At 47.9% G+C, this 17,682-nt stretch overlaps 1 protein-coding gene across 4 annotated transcripts; it reads left to right on the forward strand.

Moving 5' to 3' along the window:
• Nucleotides 1-6,242: 6,242 nt before the first annotated feature.
• LOC133063192 (paired immunoglobulin-like type 2 receptor beta) lies at nucleotides 6,243-16,915 on the forward strand. Of its 4 annotated transcripts, none has more exons than XM_061152318.1 (5): nucleotides 6,243-6,438; nucleotides 6,750-7,139; nucleotides 11,760-11,954; nucleotides 15,048-15,078; nucleotides 16,580-16,915. In XM_061152318.1, the coding sequence occupies exons 1-5, from the start codon at nucleotides 6,387-6,389 to the stop codon at nucleotides 16,833-16,835; spliced, it is 924 nt and encodes a 307-aa protein (XP_061008301.1). In that variant the 5' UTR covers nucleotides 6,243-6,386; the 3' UTR covers nucleotides 16,836-16,915. The 4 variants fall into 4 exon arrangements, with proteins under 4 accessions (XP_061008301.1, XP_061008303.1, XP_061008304.1 ...); XM_061152320.1 differs by having other exon boundaries at nucleotides 6,870-7,139; XM_061152321.1 differs by lacking the exon at nucleotides 16,580-16,915 and adding an exon at nucleotides 15,704-15,831.
• Nucleotides 16,916-17,682: the final 767 nt, after the last annotated feature.

Below are 17,682 nucleotides of genomic sequence, written 5' to 3' on the forward strand. Positions count from 1 at the left end.
GCGGAGAAAGTTGACGTCACCTTCAACTTCTAGCTAAAACTGAACCATAATAGATAGCTCACACCCAGATCCCTCCTCTAGTACTTCTGTCCAGTGACTGCCTCAGGCCAGGGACCAATAAATCCTCAAACACTGGCAATCAGACTGGAACCCAAGGTCTGCCCCCTAATATGGCAATTCTACTTTCCTTAGGGTCATAACTAGCATGCATTGCGTTTGTGCTCTTCATGTGACACCTCACTTCAAGGTCATTGACACCTCTCTATAGCATTGGATGGGGTTCCATTCCATATCCAAGATACACATCAATGGGACTAATTCTAAAAACAAACTGATGGCTTTGAAGAATCCTGCCAGGGCAGAAGACGCGGTTCCCATCCCAGGTCTGGGAAGATCCCACGTGCTTCGGGGCAACTAAGCCGCTGCGCCACAGCTAGAGAACCTGTGCTCTGGAGGCCGGGAGCCACAGCTCCTGGGCCCAGCCGCTGCCGTAACTGAAGCCCGCAGGCCCTACAGCCTGGACTCCACAGCAAGAGAAGCCACCACAGTGAGAAGCCCGCACCCACAATGAAGAGTAGCCACTGCTCACTGCACCTAGAGAAAGCCGGTGCAGCAGTGAAGACTCCGCACAGCCAAAAAATAAGTAAATAAATAAAATTGTTTAAAAAATTAAAAATGAAAAATACTTTAAAAGCTTTGAGAGCTAAACTGTGATGCAGACCCCCACTCAGTACCAGGGTAGTACATGGGCAGTGGAGGGGCAGGCAGAAGGTAAAGGAAAGGAAGCAGATGGGATGCACATACAGAACGCATCCAAACTCCACAGCCAAGTTTTTGAAAATGGAAATGGCTTTGGGATCACAGCCCACAGAAGATATGTTGGGACCCTGGGCTGAAGTTAGTCAGCTCAACTCATTGCCAAAACAGAGAAATCAACAGTCTCTGAAAGGTTATAACAGAACCCAGCACCTCATAGAACAATAGTTAAAATGTCGAGGATGTAATCCCAAAGTACTTGAGATAGAAAGAGGAAATCTTAGCAACCCACAAGGCGAAAGATAGTAACCTGGGTAAGATATTAATCTTGGTCTCTACTAGACAAAAACTTTAATAAAACCATTAAAACCATACAATGAAGGCAAACAATCTTGAGATAAATGGAAAGGTAGACCTTCTCAGCAGAAATAAAACTCCTAACGGAAGAGCCAAGTGAAAAATGTTAAGCTGACAAGTAAGATCTGCTGAAACCAAAAGCTAATTTGAAGATTTCAATAGCAGAAATGAGAGGAGAGAGGAGAATCACTATACCTAAAAATAGATCAAAAGAAATTATCCAGCCTAATCAGGAAAAATAAGAGTTATAAAATGAACAGAGCCTCAGAGATCCAAGACACAATATAAAATGGTCTAACACATGTGTCATTGGAATTCTGGAAGAGGAGCTAGAGATCAATGCAGAAAGCAGTATTTGAACAAACAATGGCTGAAAAACTTTGAAATGCAGCAAGACAGACAGATTTAAAGATTTAAAAATCTCAGTGAAGGAGATTCCCTTGTGGCTTAGTTGAAAGGAGTCCGCCTGCCAGTGCAGGAGACATGGGTTCCATTCCTGATCTGGGAAGATCACACATGCTTTGGAGCAACTAAAGCTGTGTGCCACAGCTATTGAGCCTATGCTCTAGAGCCCACAGGCCACAGCTACTGAGCCCATATGCCACGACCACTGAAGTCCACATGCCCGAGAGCCTGTGTTCCACAAGAGAAAGCTTGCAAGCAGCAACAAAGACCCAGTGCAGACGCCTTAAACAGCTGTTGCCGTTCAGTCACTCACTCAGTCATGTCCGACTCTTTATGAACCCACGGACACAGCACAAGAGGCTTCCCTGTCCTTCACCATCTCCTGGAGTTTGCTCAAATTTAGTTCCACTGAGTCGGTGACACCATCCAACCATCGCATCCTCTGTCGTCCCCTTCACCTCCAACCTTCAGTATTTCCCAGCATCAGGGTCTTTTCTAATGAGTCAGTTCTTCACATCAGGTGCCCAAGTATTATTAAAAAGTAACTGATTAATAAAACAGGAAGAAACCTCAAAAGCTGCCAGAAAACCACAAAGCATTCATTCTATACAGGGGAACAACTATTCAAATGACTGAAGATTTCCCATCAGAAACCTTGAGGACAGAAGACAGCAGAACTGCTAGTTTAAAGTGCTAAAAGGGAACAAAGGTCCACCCAGATTCTACATCCAGCAAAACATCCTTCAGTAAAGAAGACATAATAGAGATTCTCAAAGAGAGGAAAACTGAATGGACTCACAGCCAGCTCTAAAACAGATGCCTAAGGAAGTTCTTCACAGGGAAGAGAAATGAAACCACAGAGAAACTAATTATCCAGATGAATAGAAAAGGTTGTTTTCTCCTCTTAAATTATTTAAAATATATATGACTACTGAAAGCAACATTGTTAGTGGGATTTTCCATGATTATAGATTTAATACATATGATAATTACATCATAAAGTAAAGAGGGGAAAGAGGACTCTGTGGTTGTGAGTTTTCTTCATGGCACTTGAAATGGTAAAATATTAATTATATTTATAATTAAAAACTTAAATACATATATCATAATCCCTAGAGAGACCACCTAAAAACTACCCAAGTTCTCTTCATTAAACGGTGCTGGGAGAACTGGATACCTACATGCAAAAGAATGAAGTTTTTGTCTCGGGTAATGGAAAGCTTGTAAATAGATAGTGGTGATGGTTGTACAACATTGTGAGTGTAAGAATGCCACTGAATTGCACACTAAAATGGTTAAATGAGAAAATGTTATTTTATGTATATTTTACCAAAGTTGCCAAAATTAATGATATAACAAGCCAAAAGCATTGAATTTTACACATTAAAGAGTGAACTATATGGTGTGTGGATTACAGCTCAATAAGGCTGTTTTTTTTTAATGGGACCAACTTGGTATACTGGAAAATGCAGAGACATACTGTTAAAAATAACTCTTGGATCAAAGAGAAATTTAAAGGGACTTAACAAACTTCTTAGAAAGCCACAAGAAGGACAACACATCACCAAAACCTTGGATACAATGAGAGCTATGAAGAAAGTGTCTTGTCTTAGTGACATTATTATTTAAGAAGAAAAATAAAAATTGAATAGAGGAGAAATAAAGTGTGTGGACTTGGCATAGCCTCTTATGGGTCCCTCCAAACCTAGACCACTTTCCTACCAGACACAGAAAAGTGTGGGGTCTCTATGAACATGCCTCCATGTATTTTTTAATGATTGATTTTTAACTATTATTTTGAAAAAGAAAAAGTGAAAGATTGAAAGGAGGTCTATTAAGACTCAATTGTTCCAGTACCATTTCTTTAAAAGACTATTTTTTCTTCACTGACTGAATTGCCTTTGCATCTTTGTTGGAAATTAATTGCTTATAGATGTGTGGGTCTCTTTCTGTGCCCTCTATTCTATGAGTTCTATTCTACTGATCTATTTGTCTTCCTTGATGCCAATACGTAGTCTAAGTCCTCCAGATTTGTTCTTCACTTGTAAAACATTTTGGCTATTTAGGGATTCTGAATTTCCATAAAATTTTAGAGTTGGCTTGTTAATTTCAAAAATAAATAAATAAATAAATAAAATAAAAAACCCACAAAAAACAAAACCCAACCCTGCTAGGAGTTTGATTGAAATTGTGTTGGATCTATATACTATTAGGGGAGAATGGACATTTTACCATTATGGAGTCCTGTCATGGATGACATCCTCATTTATTCATCTTGTTTAATTTTTTTCAGCATATTTTATAGTTTTCCCTGTCCAGGTCTTGCACATCTTGCATAGTATTTATTCCTCAGTATTTCATATTGTTGATACTATTGTGAATGGCATTGCTTTCATTTCAATTTCCAATTTTTGCTATTAGTATATAGAAATACAATTGATTTTGTATATTGATTTTGTATCCTGCAAACTTGCTTTATCACTCAAGGTTCTAGTAGCTCTCTTGTCAATTCACTGACCATGTACATAAACAATCAAGTCATCTGTGAACAAAGACTGATTTTACTATGTCCTTCCCGGTAGAATGCCTTTGGTGTCAACTGTTGGATCGCAGCATGTTAATTTATGGAGGTGACTGAGTGACGATTCACAGAGATTAATGTCATTGAAAGATATTTATTACTTGTATTTTCCAAGGGGAGGGGGCATACAGGGCCACATTATGAAGCAAGTATGTTATTCAAAAGGTGAAAAAGAGCCAGGGGAAAAGTACAGACCACCTTCTTTATTGTATTTTCTGCAGGAAGAGCAGGACAGGACACAGAGGCAGTTTCGGATTACCTAGTTTGAATAATTCCGGTGGGCTGTGGGCTACAGGTGCTGTCCTAGTTGGCTGGTCCTGGCCCTGTGCTGACTCAGGGCAGTGGAAATACTGGGTTGATGTGTGAGAATGAGATAACAGAGGAGGCTTAAAGCAGAGCCCTGGGTTGGTTGGTGCGCATATGAAAGGCCCACTCCCAGGAGAGCCCTCTGCCATCTCTAAGAACTGGTTAGTCCTGGGTGGGGCAGTCTCTCCAAGTCAGGTAGGCCACAAGTGACCAAACCAGGACTATAGAAAATAAGAAAATAGAGTTAGTACTATTGGCCCCATGATGAATGGATGCCAAACAGACAAATACAGAATCTAAGAAAATATACTTAGAACTGTTTGATTTCTTTTTCTTGCCCTATGGCATGAACTAGAACCTTCCAGAACAATGAATGGAGGTAGTGAGAACAGGTGTCTTTTTCTGCTCCCCAACCTTGGCGGGGTGGGGGTGGGGGGAAACAGGAGGTGCCATGGAGGGGAAGGGGTGGGGCAGTGATGGATGTGGTCAATGGGGAAAGGAGGATGGAAGCTTGGGAGAGAGTGAGAAGACCTGAGGCAGCGGGTCTCGCGCTGTGGTCCACGGCTCGTAGCCCTCACCTGTCCCTGCTGGGGATCACACAGCTTCTGGCCTCTCAGGGCCACCCGCTGGGCTAAAGGGCTGCATTTAGGCTCTGCCCATCCTTGAATCGTGAACTCCAGGCCCCCCTCCTCCCACAAAACTCCTCTCTCAGAAGAGCCACAGGACCAGGTTGACTCTCAGGTCCTCCTATACCTGTTGGGGGGAGTAAGGATGAACGAACCTGGAGGCCATATGCCATCCCTGAGCCCAAACCACACCTCACAAATCCTAGCTTCATGGGGATCCAACTTCACCCCAAGCCTGAGAGTGACATGAAACGTGCAATCTGCATCTAGGGACACTTTCTGCAGAAGCAGCCTGGCCTGAGGGCACCTGGAAAGCAGGTCATCTGCAAAGGTTCCCCAGGACCTGTTTGTAAAAGTTCTGTGCTGGGGAATTCTCTGGTAGTCCAGTGGTTAGTTAGGACTCCATGCTTCTACTGCAGAGGGCACAGGTATGATCCCCGATCAAAGAACTAAGGTCCGTGCGAGACAGGGCCGAAACCAAAAAGAGACCAATCTGAAAACAGAGTGGATATATGTATATGTATAACCGACGCACTTTTCTGTACAGCAAACATTAACACAACACTGGAAAACAACCGTACTCTTGAAAATTCTTAATTTTAAAAGCTGTCCAACAGAATAGGCACTGGTGTCCCCTGGTGGTCGCCAGTCCCCGCCATTGGCGGTCAGGCAAGCAGAGAAATTCCAGGTCCCAAACCAAGTGGGGTGAGGCAGGAATGGAACTCAGGTGTCACCCCACACGCAGGACAAATCACCCTCATCCCCAACCTCACCTGGGGTTGGGTGGACAGTGAGCACAGCCTACTTCTCAGGGGGGTGTCTGAGGGGGGCTGAGCGTGACCACCAGTGGCTCCCCCCGGCTCCTCCCTGAGGGGCTGGAGCTGGGCGGGGACCCGGGCCCACCTCTCCCTGAAGGAGCCTGAGCTGGTCCTGCTGCCACCCCTTCCCCTGGGAGGAGAGACACTCAGAGAAGCAGAGACCAGGAGAGACACAGAGACGGCTAGCCAGGGAGATGTGAGGCGGGAGACAGGAGCTGAAGGGGGGAGGCCCAGCGGGCGCAGGTCAGGACCAGCCCCCGGCGTGAAGACGGGGCGGGGAGCCCCAGACCATGGCTCCCTCTGCACTGACCACAGGGAGGCCCTTTTGCAACAAAGGAAAAGAAGAAGCCAGGTTGATAAAGGAAGTGCCCGTCACTGTCGGGGTGGGCGGGTTTGGGGAAGGCCCCCTCCCTCCTCCGTCCTCTGGAGGAGCCTGGTCCTCACTCCTGGTGCTGAGTGTCCCCCAGGGCCCCCACAGGCCTCCCCTCCGGCCTTGAGGGCTCTGCCTGTCCTCTCACCCGGGAGGGGGGCAAGGCCATGGGGCTGCCCCTGCTGCTGCCCCTGCTGCTCCTGGTGTCTCTGCAGGCTGGTGAGTGGCTGGGCGTGTCCTGCTCTGCCAGGGACCCCGGGGAGGGGCTGTGGCTGGGTGTGTGTAGAAGGGTCCCCTGGGGTAGCTGGCCAGGCCTCCCACCCCCAACAAACAGAAGGGGTCCCACAGTGCGGGGTCTCCCAACCTTCCACCCTGCTCCCTGCCCCAAGCCTGGAGAGGGGGTCACCCAGGCCAGAGGGCCAGTCCTAGCCGCCGTCACACATCCCCCTGCAGGTGAGGGTGCCCGACGGCCTGGGGTCACCTTCTGTGTCTCTCCTGGTGGCTTCAGAGTCTCTCCCTCCCTCCTCTAGGTCACTGGGCACAGAGAAATCCAGAGCCTCTCTTTGAGATGAAGCAACGAAGGCATCTCTCAGCCCCCGAGGGTGGCTTCATTCACATCCCCTTCTCCTTCTCTTACCGTGGGAAATTAGCCAAGGATCCCAACGTGAGAATATCCTGGAGATGGAAACACTTCCATGGGGAGTTCATCTACAAAATGACCCCTCCATTCATCCATGAGAATTTCAAGAACCGGATCTTCCTGAACTGGAAGAAGGGTCAGAAGACTGGCTCCCTCTGGATCTCAGACCTGCAGAGGGAAGACCAGTCTGTGTACTTCTGCCACGTGGCATTAGACACACTGACATACGGCAAGCAGCGGTGGCAGTCCATCGAGGGGACCAACCTCACCGTCACCCCCGGTGAGTCCAGCTGTCCTGCCTGAGGCTCTTGGAGGCCACTGATGCCTTGGGCCCCGGGCCTGGCTCAGGCACCCTCTTCCTGACTCCCCTCTCTCAAACTTCTCTCCCTGCCCACCCCCTACTCCTCCCCAGGCCTCCACCAACTTTACCCTTTTCATCTTTATCTTCCCGAACCCAGGACCACCTCCCTTGCCCATCCCCCTCTCTGCCCTCCAGATCCAGCCCCTCCCCCATCCCCAGGCCCCCGCACCCTCTGTTCTCCCAGCTGTCTTCGCTTTCTGCTCCAAGCTGGGCTCCACCTGGCCCCTGCCCTCGCCCCACGTCCTCCAGGTGACTTGACATCTCGGGGTACGGCTCCTCCCCTTTGCCCTGAGTCCTGTGTGGACCCCCAGCTGCCTCACGTCTGTCCCCCCAGCCATGAGCTCAGCCCACACACACAGCAGGTGCCGAGGGGCCCCATGTCCCTATCACCTGATTTCCCGTCTCCCCTTCCTTCTCTGCTCTGCCCCCCAAAACATCAGTTCAACTGTCCTTCCCTCATGTCATCTCTTTCCTCGCTTTCCATCTCCTCCCTCCTTCCATCCCCCTTACCTCCTTCCCTCTGTCCCACCCCCCCATGTGGTTCCAGTCACCCTGTCCCGTGTCCACCCTGACCCTCCCCTCTGTCCTGGTCATGACGAGGCAGCAGGCCGGCAGCTCCCCCGACTGTGCCCTGCATCCGGGGGGATGCCTCGGCCGCACCGCCCCCGCTGACCTCCCCACACCCTAGGTAACAGTTGCTCCTGTTGCCGTCCTCGCACAGCAAAACCTGCCCGAACTGATTTCTGGTGCAGGTGGGGTCTGACCCCAGTTTAACCCCAGAACCTCTTCTCTTAACCATGAGCCTCTCAGCCTTACCTACTGACCTGTCATCGCGTTATCTTGACTATTTTTAACCTAACAATGGACGTGTTGCATTAACAGATCTCCCTCTGTCAATCAAAGGGCCATCGGAACTTGAACCTCAATTTGTTTAACCTCAATTTATTTGTCTCCAGAGCAATGGGGGTGGGGTCCTGTCTGACAGTCACAGGCAGTAAGGCGGTTGTTGTCTGTATCGTTTTAGAAAACTAGTGAATGATTAACACAGTTTGCTTTTATAATCACTTGTGCTGGCAATTCTAAACAGTATCCACGAGGGATGATGGCTCTCAGCTGGGAAGGGCACGCTCTCTGACTCCTCCCTTGGAAAATGACTGCCCCTTCTTGACCACTATGCTGATTTCAAAGCAAACAGATAGTGACTCGGAATCTGAATTCACCGAGACAGACCCGGATTCATATTTCCTGTGTCTCCTCCATATTTCCTTAAATGATCTTTTCTGAGAGGTTTTTGACCTCCTTAGATCCCTCTTCTTCCTTTTCTAATTCCCTAACTTCCTCTCCATTCTTTGTTTTTATTAGTGTGCAACATTATCTTTTGAATGTTTACTTTTTATAGTTTAAGTTGTAAAAGTAAAGCATAAGTCTTGGCCAAGATGGAGAGTTACATGCACATGTTTATCTCCACTCCCTCTCAAAATCTAATGAATGACAGCGAAGGGAGTTTTTAAGACAAAAACCAGCAACAACAAAATATTTGTCATCTAGGAGGACAAAAACAAAATGGGGGAAGCTGGAAATAGGTGTATGTAACTCACTCAGGAGATAACAGGAGTTTAAGCCAGCAATGCGGACAACCAGGAGGAAAGCAATTCACACAACAAACCCCCCTACAGGGTCATAAATGTGAACCCCTAATATCCCTGCTGGGAAAGATTGACAGCAGGAGGAGAAGGGGACGACAGAGGATGAGACGGTTGGATGATGTCACCGACTCGATGGACATGAGTCTGAGTAAGCTCCAGGAGTTGGTGATGGAGAGGGAAGCCTGGCGTGCTGCGGCCCGTGGGGTCACAAAGAGTCGGACACGACTGAGCAACTGAGCTGAACTGAATATCCCTGAAGGAGGGTATGAAGCAGTCCAGATTATGACTGGAGATTAGCATAAGGTTTATGCTTTTGTTGCTGTCCAGTAACTAAGTCGAGTCTGACTCTTTTCAACCTCGTGGACTGTAGCAAGCCAGATTCCCCCGTCCTCCACTATCTCCCATAGTTTGCTCAGATTCATGTCCATTGAGTCACTCATGCTGTCTAGCCATTTTATCCTCTGCCATCCCTAAATCCTTCTGCCTTCAATCTTTCCCAGCGTCAGGGTTTTTTCCAATGAGTCAGTTCGTTGCATCAGGGGCCAAAGTATTGGAGCTTCAGCTTCAACATCAGTCCTTTCAATGAATAGTCAGGGTTGATTTCCCTTGGGATTGACTGGTTTGATCTCCTTGCTGTCCGAGGGACTCTCAAGAGTCTTCTCCAAAACCACAGTTCAAAAGTGTCAATTGTTAGCCTCTCAGCCTAGTTTATGATCGAGCTCTCACATCTGTACATGACTACTGGAAAAATCGTAGCTTTGACCATGGGGACCTTTGTCAGCAAAGTGACATCTCTGCTTTTTTTTTTTTTTTTTTATCTCTGCTTTTTAATATGCTGTCTAAGTTTGTCATAGCTATCCTTCCAAGGAGCAAGGAAGGAAATTTCATTTCATGGCTGCAGTCACCATCCACAGTGATTTCAGAGCCTAAGAAAATAAAATCTATCACTGCTTTCATTTTTTCTCCTTTTGTTTGCCATGAAGTGATGGGACCAGATGCCATGATCTTAGATTTTTTAATACTGAGCTTCAAGCCAGCTTTTGCATTCCTGTCTTTCGTTGGTCCTCATTAAGAGGCTCTTTAATTCCTCTGCGCTTAATGCCATTAGAGTGATATCATCTGCATATCTGAGGTTTTTGATATTTCTCCCAGCAATCTTGATTCCAGCTTGTGCTTCATCCAGCCCGGCATTTCCTATGATGTACTCTGCATAGAAGTTAAATAAGGAGGGTAACAATACGTAGCCTGGTCACGCTCCTTTCCAATTTTGAACCAGTCAATTTATTCCATGTCAGGTTCTAACTGTTGCTTCTTGACCCGCACACAGGTTTCTGAGAGACAGGTGAAGTGCTCTGGAATTCCCATCTCTTTAAGAATTTTCCACAGTTAGTTGTGATCCACACAGTCAAAGGCTTTAGTGAAGTCAATGAACCTGAAGAAGCTGTTTTTCTGGAACTCCCTTGCTTTCTCCATGATCTGCCTCCTCAAAACCCAGCCTGTACATCTGGAAGTTTTAGAATTAGAATTCCATCATTTTCTGTATTTCTATGTTCCGGAACCTTCTGTCTGGGAATTATCCACTCCTTGAATTTTCACCAGAATTTAACCATTAAACCTTCTGAGCTTGAAATCTCTACAAAAGGTAGTTCTTTAAAACTGGCCTCAATTTCTTCTTTGTCTGCCCATTAAAGTTGCCTATTTTTTAATTCTTTTCAACTTTTGTTTGTCTCAGAAAATCAGACATTTCACAGAGCTTTGTAGATTTCTCAATGATTTTTGGAATGCATGTATGATTTCAACACTCTTTTGACACTGTTAGGTTTGTAAGAGTCTTCTCTGCTTTCTGGTTTGTTTTTCTCTGCCTCCTGCATTGCTTATTCCTTCTGCTGTTCTATTTCCTTAAATATGTATCCAGTCTAGGTTTTCATTACTTTCAAACTGCGCGTGTCCTTAGAGCTACCTCCTCACTGTTTTTGTTACTCGTTTCTCGGATGCTAATCTTTCATTCATTTAAAACATCTTCCCATTTAAAATAATGAAAGTTTATAGAAGCTTTAGTTTTGTAGGGTTTTTAACGTGCATTCCTATCACTTTTATCTGATATGTTAGTAAAGTTAAGTAATTTTTAATTTAAAAAATCTTAGTTGAGGGATGGTATTTACACTTTTATTATTAATTTCTAATAAGAGTGGACATGAATTTGGTCCACACTAACCAGAAGACTTCATCGGAATTTGGGATTTTCTTCCCTTTAGTGGGGTATTAAGTAATTTTTAAATTATCTATTAAAAGAGGTACAATCTATTTTTAGGACTTGGAAATTAAGTTAACCTTAGAAGTGCATTCCAGTATACGTTAGGTACAGACACATACTGTTTGATTCCACTTACAGGAGGTCCCTAGAACAGTCATATTCACAGAGTCAGAAAGCAGACTGCTGGGGGCCAGGGGCTGGGGGGAAGGGGAAAAGGGGGGACAGAGCTTCAGTTTATGAAGGTGAAAAATTCAGGAGATGGATGGTGGTGAGACTTGTACAATAGTGTGAATGTACTTAATGCCACTGAACTATACAGTTAAATATGGTTAAAATAGTAATTTTCATGTTATGTGTCTTTTACCACAATAAATAATTTTTTATCCTGTGATTTAGTTCACCTGTGGGGAGGTGGTAAAATGAGGTTCTGAGGTCATAGCACTGATCAGTCAGAGTCAGGATTTTAAAGAAGTGAAGAGGATTCAAAGCTTCCAGCGTCACCTCTTGTTACTCCGCTCCCTGTGGGAGAGCTTCAGAGACCTGCTCCCCACCCCCACTTTCCCCAAACTAGGGAACAAGATCTGACAGCTTCACACAGATACCTCCAGCCCTTTAGTGAAGAATTTGCATATTTTTCAGGCCGCAAAACAACCACCTGGGGTCCTATCACCACCACCACCACAGCTGGCCTCGGGGGCTCAGAGGGCAAAAGGAGTTCCAAGCTGTGGTCCCTGACCATGGAAGCTACAGTCGGGTTGGCACTGGCCAGCGTTGTACTGCTCAAGATCCCGATCGTGGGACTGACTGTGTACCTTTGGTGGAAGAGAAGCAAAGGTAAGTGGTCCAGGACTGCTAGCCTCTCCCCAAGATTCCCAGCTCGGTGTTTCTCAGAACCTACTGCACCAGAATGACCAGGGGTGCTCCGTTAAAATGCTAGTCCCCCCCAAAAAAATAAAATAAAATGCTAGTCCCTGCTGGACCTGAGGTCTGGGCTTGGGAATCTGCATTTTTAGTGACCTCCTCAGGTGGCGTTCGTGTGTTATCAAGTTTGGGACCCACCGTGTTTGTATGCATGGAGGGAGAGGCCAGACTGGAAAAGTTTAAGAGAGAAAACAAGTATGACTTGGTGATTGCACTGGTTCGAGGGTGAAGGTGTGGGAATAAGTCTCATGTCTCCAACTTGGGCAAATTTGGCCATGGTGAGGCCACCAAGTAAATTCGGGAGCAGAGGAGGTCAAGGACCATGATTGGGAGAGAAGAATGATTCTTGAGCTTGGGATGGTTTATGTTTGTGTGGCATCTGAGTAGAGATGCCCATCAGAAATTTGGATGTATGCATTTACAGCTGAAAGAGACTGCAGGGCAAGAGGCATTAACTATTTATGCCACAACAAACTCCAAAACTGATTTGAAATATTTTTTTAAAAATTTGCAACTTGGGAACTTCCCTAGTGGTCCAGTGGTTAAGACTCTGCCTTGCAATGTCGGGGATGCAGGTTTGATCCTCGGTGGGAGAAGTGAGATCCCGTATGCCGCAGAGCAACTAAGCCTGCACGCCGAAATTACTGAAGCCCAGGCACTGCTTCCAGTCAGTGCCTGACAAGGAAGATCATGCATGACACAACAAAGATCCTGTTTGTCGCAACAAGACGCGGTGCAGCAAAATAAATACATAAATAATTTTTAAAATTTGTAGTGAGCAATGAGCCCTGTCAGACTGTAAAGCTCAGAGCTTGCAAAGCACAGAATTGTGCGTGCCTGCAGCCAACCCTGCTTCACACTCTGGCCTGGTAACCTCTGGCACACTAACACTACCGCTGTGAGCCCGAACTTACCGACCGGTAAAATGGGAGTGAAAACAGGACTTCCCTGGAGGTGTCGTGACAAACAGAAGGCATTTAGAATAGATCCTGCAGCAGAGTAAGCGCTATATGAGCATGAGCAATTACAATTAAGCTACAACAATTAAAATTACGTCATTCTGGATTATGATAGGCAAACAAACGGAATAAAAGTGAAAAATCAGATACAAGCAGGATAAAAACAGATCCAAATATATGCGGGAATTTAGTAGGTTAAAAGGAAACGTTTCTAATTAGGAGGGAAGAATGAATAGTTCTGGAATAATGGAGTCACAGCTGAGAGAGAATAATATCAGTTCCCTGCCTCATAATTTGCACCAAAATTGAAGATATAAAGGAGGAAAAAATAACCCTAGTGCTAGCAGAAAGCAGGTGAAACTTATTTTACCACCATGGGTTGAAGATGACTGGCCTAAGTATGACAAAATATCCAAAGCCATAACAAAAATATTTACAAATTCAACTACATACAAATTGTTTTATTAATTCTGCAGAGCGAAAACCAGAGTGGTTGTCTCCTGAGAGTGAGGATGAGAGTCAGAGATGAAGAGAAAATGTGACATAGTCACTGTGGAAATGCAAAATGGTATTTGAGGATCAACTCAGATGAGAAACCACAAATGGGTAAAAACATCTTTGCACATAGTTATGTCTTCCCCCAGCAGTATTCAAGCCTGCGGGTTTAGAAGCATTTAGGAATTACTGGTTAGAATCTGCATACAACTGTTAGCACCAAAATCCAGGAGGAAAGGTTAAGGTAAATAACACAGAGTTTACTTTTTCCCCTCATATAAAAGAATGTGGAGCCAGAAAGCAGAAGCTGCATCCATAAGCACCGAGGCTCCTACCTTTCTGTTCACTCTCCTGCATTTTGGCTTCTCACCCGAAGGCCCCCTCATGGTTCATTATGGCTGCTAGAACTCCAGCCATTGTTTCTCAATCCAATCAGGATGAAAGAACAAAAAGACTATTCCCCAACTGTCTGTCCTCCTTTTAAAGAGCCTTTGTGAAGTCCTACCCACAATTTCCCCTTATGTCTTATTGGTGAGATTTAAAAAATTTTTTACTTAAATGATGGTTGCTGTCGTTTTTTTGGGGGGTGGGGGGAGAAGGTTCTTCACTGTGGTCTGCAGGCTTTCTCCTTGTGACACTGGGGCTTAGCTGCCGCATGCAGCTTGTGGAATTTAGTTACCTGCGCCCCCACCCCAGCCCATCCCCACCACCCAGGGACTGAACCTGTGTCCCTTGCATTGGATGGCAGATTTTTAACCACTAGACTACTCGGAAAGTCCCTTATCGGTAAGATTTAGTTATACATCCTACGTCTGTCTGTTGTGGCGGGCGGGGGGCGGGGCGGGGGCGGCACCCGGCCACTCCAGATAAAATCAAGGTTCTGTAACTGAACAAGGAGAAGTGAGTAGATTTGGGGCAACATAGAGTATCCCCTGCCCTGGGGCACAGCCACGATTGGGGACATGTCAGCAAGTGTACCAGAAGATCAGGGGGACCCAGGGGTCAGGGAGCCCGTGAGAGGGCGCAGGTGGAGAGGAGGGGGCTCAGCGGGGGCTTGGGTAACCTGAGTGAGAGCGGATCGTCAGGACAAGAGTGCAGTGAGGTCACGCACAGGTAGAGAGGGATGATCCCAAAGAGAGCCGGAAGGAAAGATGGCTAAGCAGAAAAACCCTAGTGTATGCTGTGTCAGAGTTCTCAGTCCAGTGATTCAAAAAAAGAGGAAAGAAAATGACCCAGGGTGTGGCTGAGCAGACCTGCGGTAGCCTGAGCTGGGGAGGCAAGACCACCGTGTTGAGAGAGTGACAGGGCTCTGGGTGCGGGAGGAGCTGCTCCCCTGACTGGCGTGGGGGACGAGGCAGCACAGGTGCGGGCAGCCTCGGGGTGCCGCCGGTCGGGGGGCGGTGTGTCAGCTCTGAGGCCCAGGCCCTTCCCCGGGAGGTTTCAGCTGCTCCTGTCTCTGCAAGGATGGACTCAGTGTGGGACCAGGCAGAGAGGCGGGGAGGAGACAGGCCTTCGTGGACGGCACAGTGACACGCTGTTGGTCCTCCTACAGGTGCGCAGACTGAAGCCAGAACCCCAGCCAGGTGAGCACTTGTCCTCCAGTATGGGGGGTGCAGTGGGGCGGGGCTATTTATGAGCAAGAAGTTTCCTCCTGAGAGCAGCACCAGGGAGCCTTTCACAGGCCTCCCTTCCTGGACCTCCATCCACATCCTCCCAAGTCCCCACAGGCCAGGCTCTTCACTTCCTGAGGCTCCCGATCCTTAGAAAGTCAGAGCAGTGGACCAGCACTTTCTCTGACTCTCTCCCAGAACATCTCCCTTTGTCTGTCTCTAGCACCCACCTTTCTTCCTTCCATCCCCAGGTCTCACTCAGCCTTTCCCCCTGTTCATCCTGGTCTCTCTCCCCCTTGAACAGTCCTTCCAGAACACACCTGTCCCCTCCACGCTCTGTCCCCTTTCTTGCTTCTCATCCAGTCTGTCCTCTGCCCTGTGACTCGGGGCCTCCGGCTGCCCCGGCCTGTCTCTCCTCAGAGCGGCTCCCTCGCGGCCCCCAGCCTGGCTCCCTCTCCTCTGGCCCCGGCTCCTCTTCCTTCCCTGACTCTCAGCCTCCTCATCGCCCACTGCGTTCCTTTCTCATCCTCTCTGCCACCTCCAGGCTTTTCCTTCTCACAGCCCCTCCCTCCTTTCTCACCTTCCTGACTCTTGACAGTGTCCTCCCGGGACCCCTCCCCAGATGGCGTCTCCTCGGGGACCAAGGCCTGAGCACCGCCCAGAGGACCTGAGGGAAGCTCCCTGGTTCTCACGCTCCAGTTTGGACCCAGGCGCTGCCGCAAAGAGGACAGGCGCCCCCTCCTGCATCTCCTCCCTGCGCCCCTCAATAAAGCCGCTTCTCTGCAAGAGTCCACCCCAGTCAGCTCTCAGGGACAGGGCTACACTGCAAATGGCCCCTCAACCCCGTCCAGGCAGCCTCCTCCTGAGAGCCCCAAACCTCTGCCTTCATGTCCGAGTGTGACCAGGCAGGTCACAGAGCCCCCACCGAGAGAAGAGGCCCGAGGCAGGTGGTAGCTCTTTCCCGCCCAGACTCTGACACAGCACTGCCCTCCCGTTCCCACTCAGGGAGTCCTCCCAAAACGCGGAAGAGAATTACGAGAACACCGGGAGTAAGTCCTGCCGCCAGCATCCCCGCTCTCTCATGGGTCTTCCTTCTTCTCCCCACACCCCCTCCCCACACAGGTGCCCTCAGCATCCTCCTCTCCCCTGCCTCACCCACCCTCCCCTGAGACCCTGGTCCTGACTAGAGATGACCTCACTGCTGGAGCCCCTGCCCATTTCTCTACCCTGGCTGCCTGGTCACCTGACTGTGGGACAATTGGGTTTTTTCCTAGAACAACATGTAGAACTGGAGCAGGACCATAAAATAAGCAGCTCAGGCTAGGACCTGCAAGGATGAGAGGGAAGTGGAGAAGGTGGGGTGGATGGACAGAGGGACCGTGGTATCAGTGGGGCACCAGCTGTGGGATCGTGGCCCTGAGATGGAACCCCTCCCCACTGCTGTCTCACCCCCTCCCGTTTCCTTCTCCCCCAGGATGACGCTGGAGTCTCCAATGCCTCCCTCACTGTCTCCAGCTGGACCTCACCAACTCAGCAGCGCCTCCCCTCCTCCCTCCCCACTGGGAACCCCAGGAAGAGACCCTGTACTCTGTCTTAAAGGCCTAAGCAGTGGGACTGAGTGGGGACCTCCTTCGAGTCAGCTGCGCACAGGGATCTCAGCCCCTCATAATCTCCCCGGCCAGACGCAGACAGCTCAGAGGCCGGCAGGTGCGGGGCCACCAAGGACCTGAGAGTCACACAGCCCCCGCCCCGATTCCCTCTTCACCTCCCCAGCCTTTCACCACAAAAATAAAAGGACCTGTGCAATCTGCCTGAACGCATCTGCGGAGAAAGCTGATGTCACCTTCAACTTCTGTCCTTCCTGAAGTTGATAAAATGAACCACGATAGATAGCTCACACCCTGATCCCTCCCCTGGTACTTATGTTCAGTGACTGCCTCAGGCCAGAGACAAATAAATCCCCAAACACTGGTAATCAATCCGGAACCCAAGGTCCGTCCCCTTAATCTAACCCTTCTTACTTTCCTTAGGACAATAACTAGCACGTGTCGTGTTCGTGCTTTACGTGCATGGCCTCATTTCAGCATCATCAGCCACTCTATATGGCACTGGATGCACCATCTGAGAGAGGATAAGAACCAGAATGGTCACAGCACTTTTCCCAAGGTCGTGTTGCTAGTAAGTGGCTGAGGCAGAATGTGAACTCAGACCTGCCCTCTCGATCTCCTTCTCCCAGGACTCAGGCATCATCGCCTCCCCAGATCCCTATACTGACAGGTCTCCCACCAGAAGGCACCATGTGCCCCAGCGACATGAAGAAGGAGAGAAAAAAGCCAAAATTGAGCAAGTGGTTAGAGATGAACCAAACCACATTAACTAGTAACCTGGTTTATTAATATATAAGCTGCACAACTCTAACTTTAGCCAAGTAACCTCACAGCCAATGAACAATCCCATCAATAGACTACTTCATCCAACAAATTAGAATACACATTTTTTCCCATGGTCACATAGAACATTCACCAAGATAGACCACATTCTGGGTCACAAAATACATCCAAACAAATTAATTAATTA

Source organism: Dama dama, chromosome 10, assembly GCF_033118175.1.
Source record: "Dama dama isolate Ldn47 chromosome 10, ASM3311817v1, whole genome shotgun sequence".
NCBI lineage: Eukaryota > Metazoa > Chordata > Mammalia > Artiodactyla > Cervidae > Dama > Dama dama.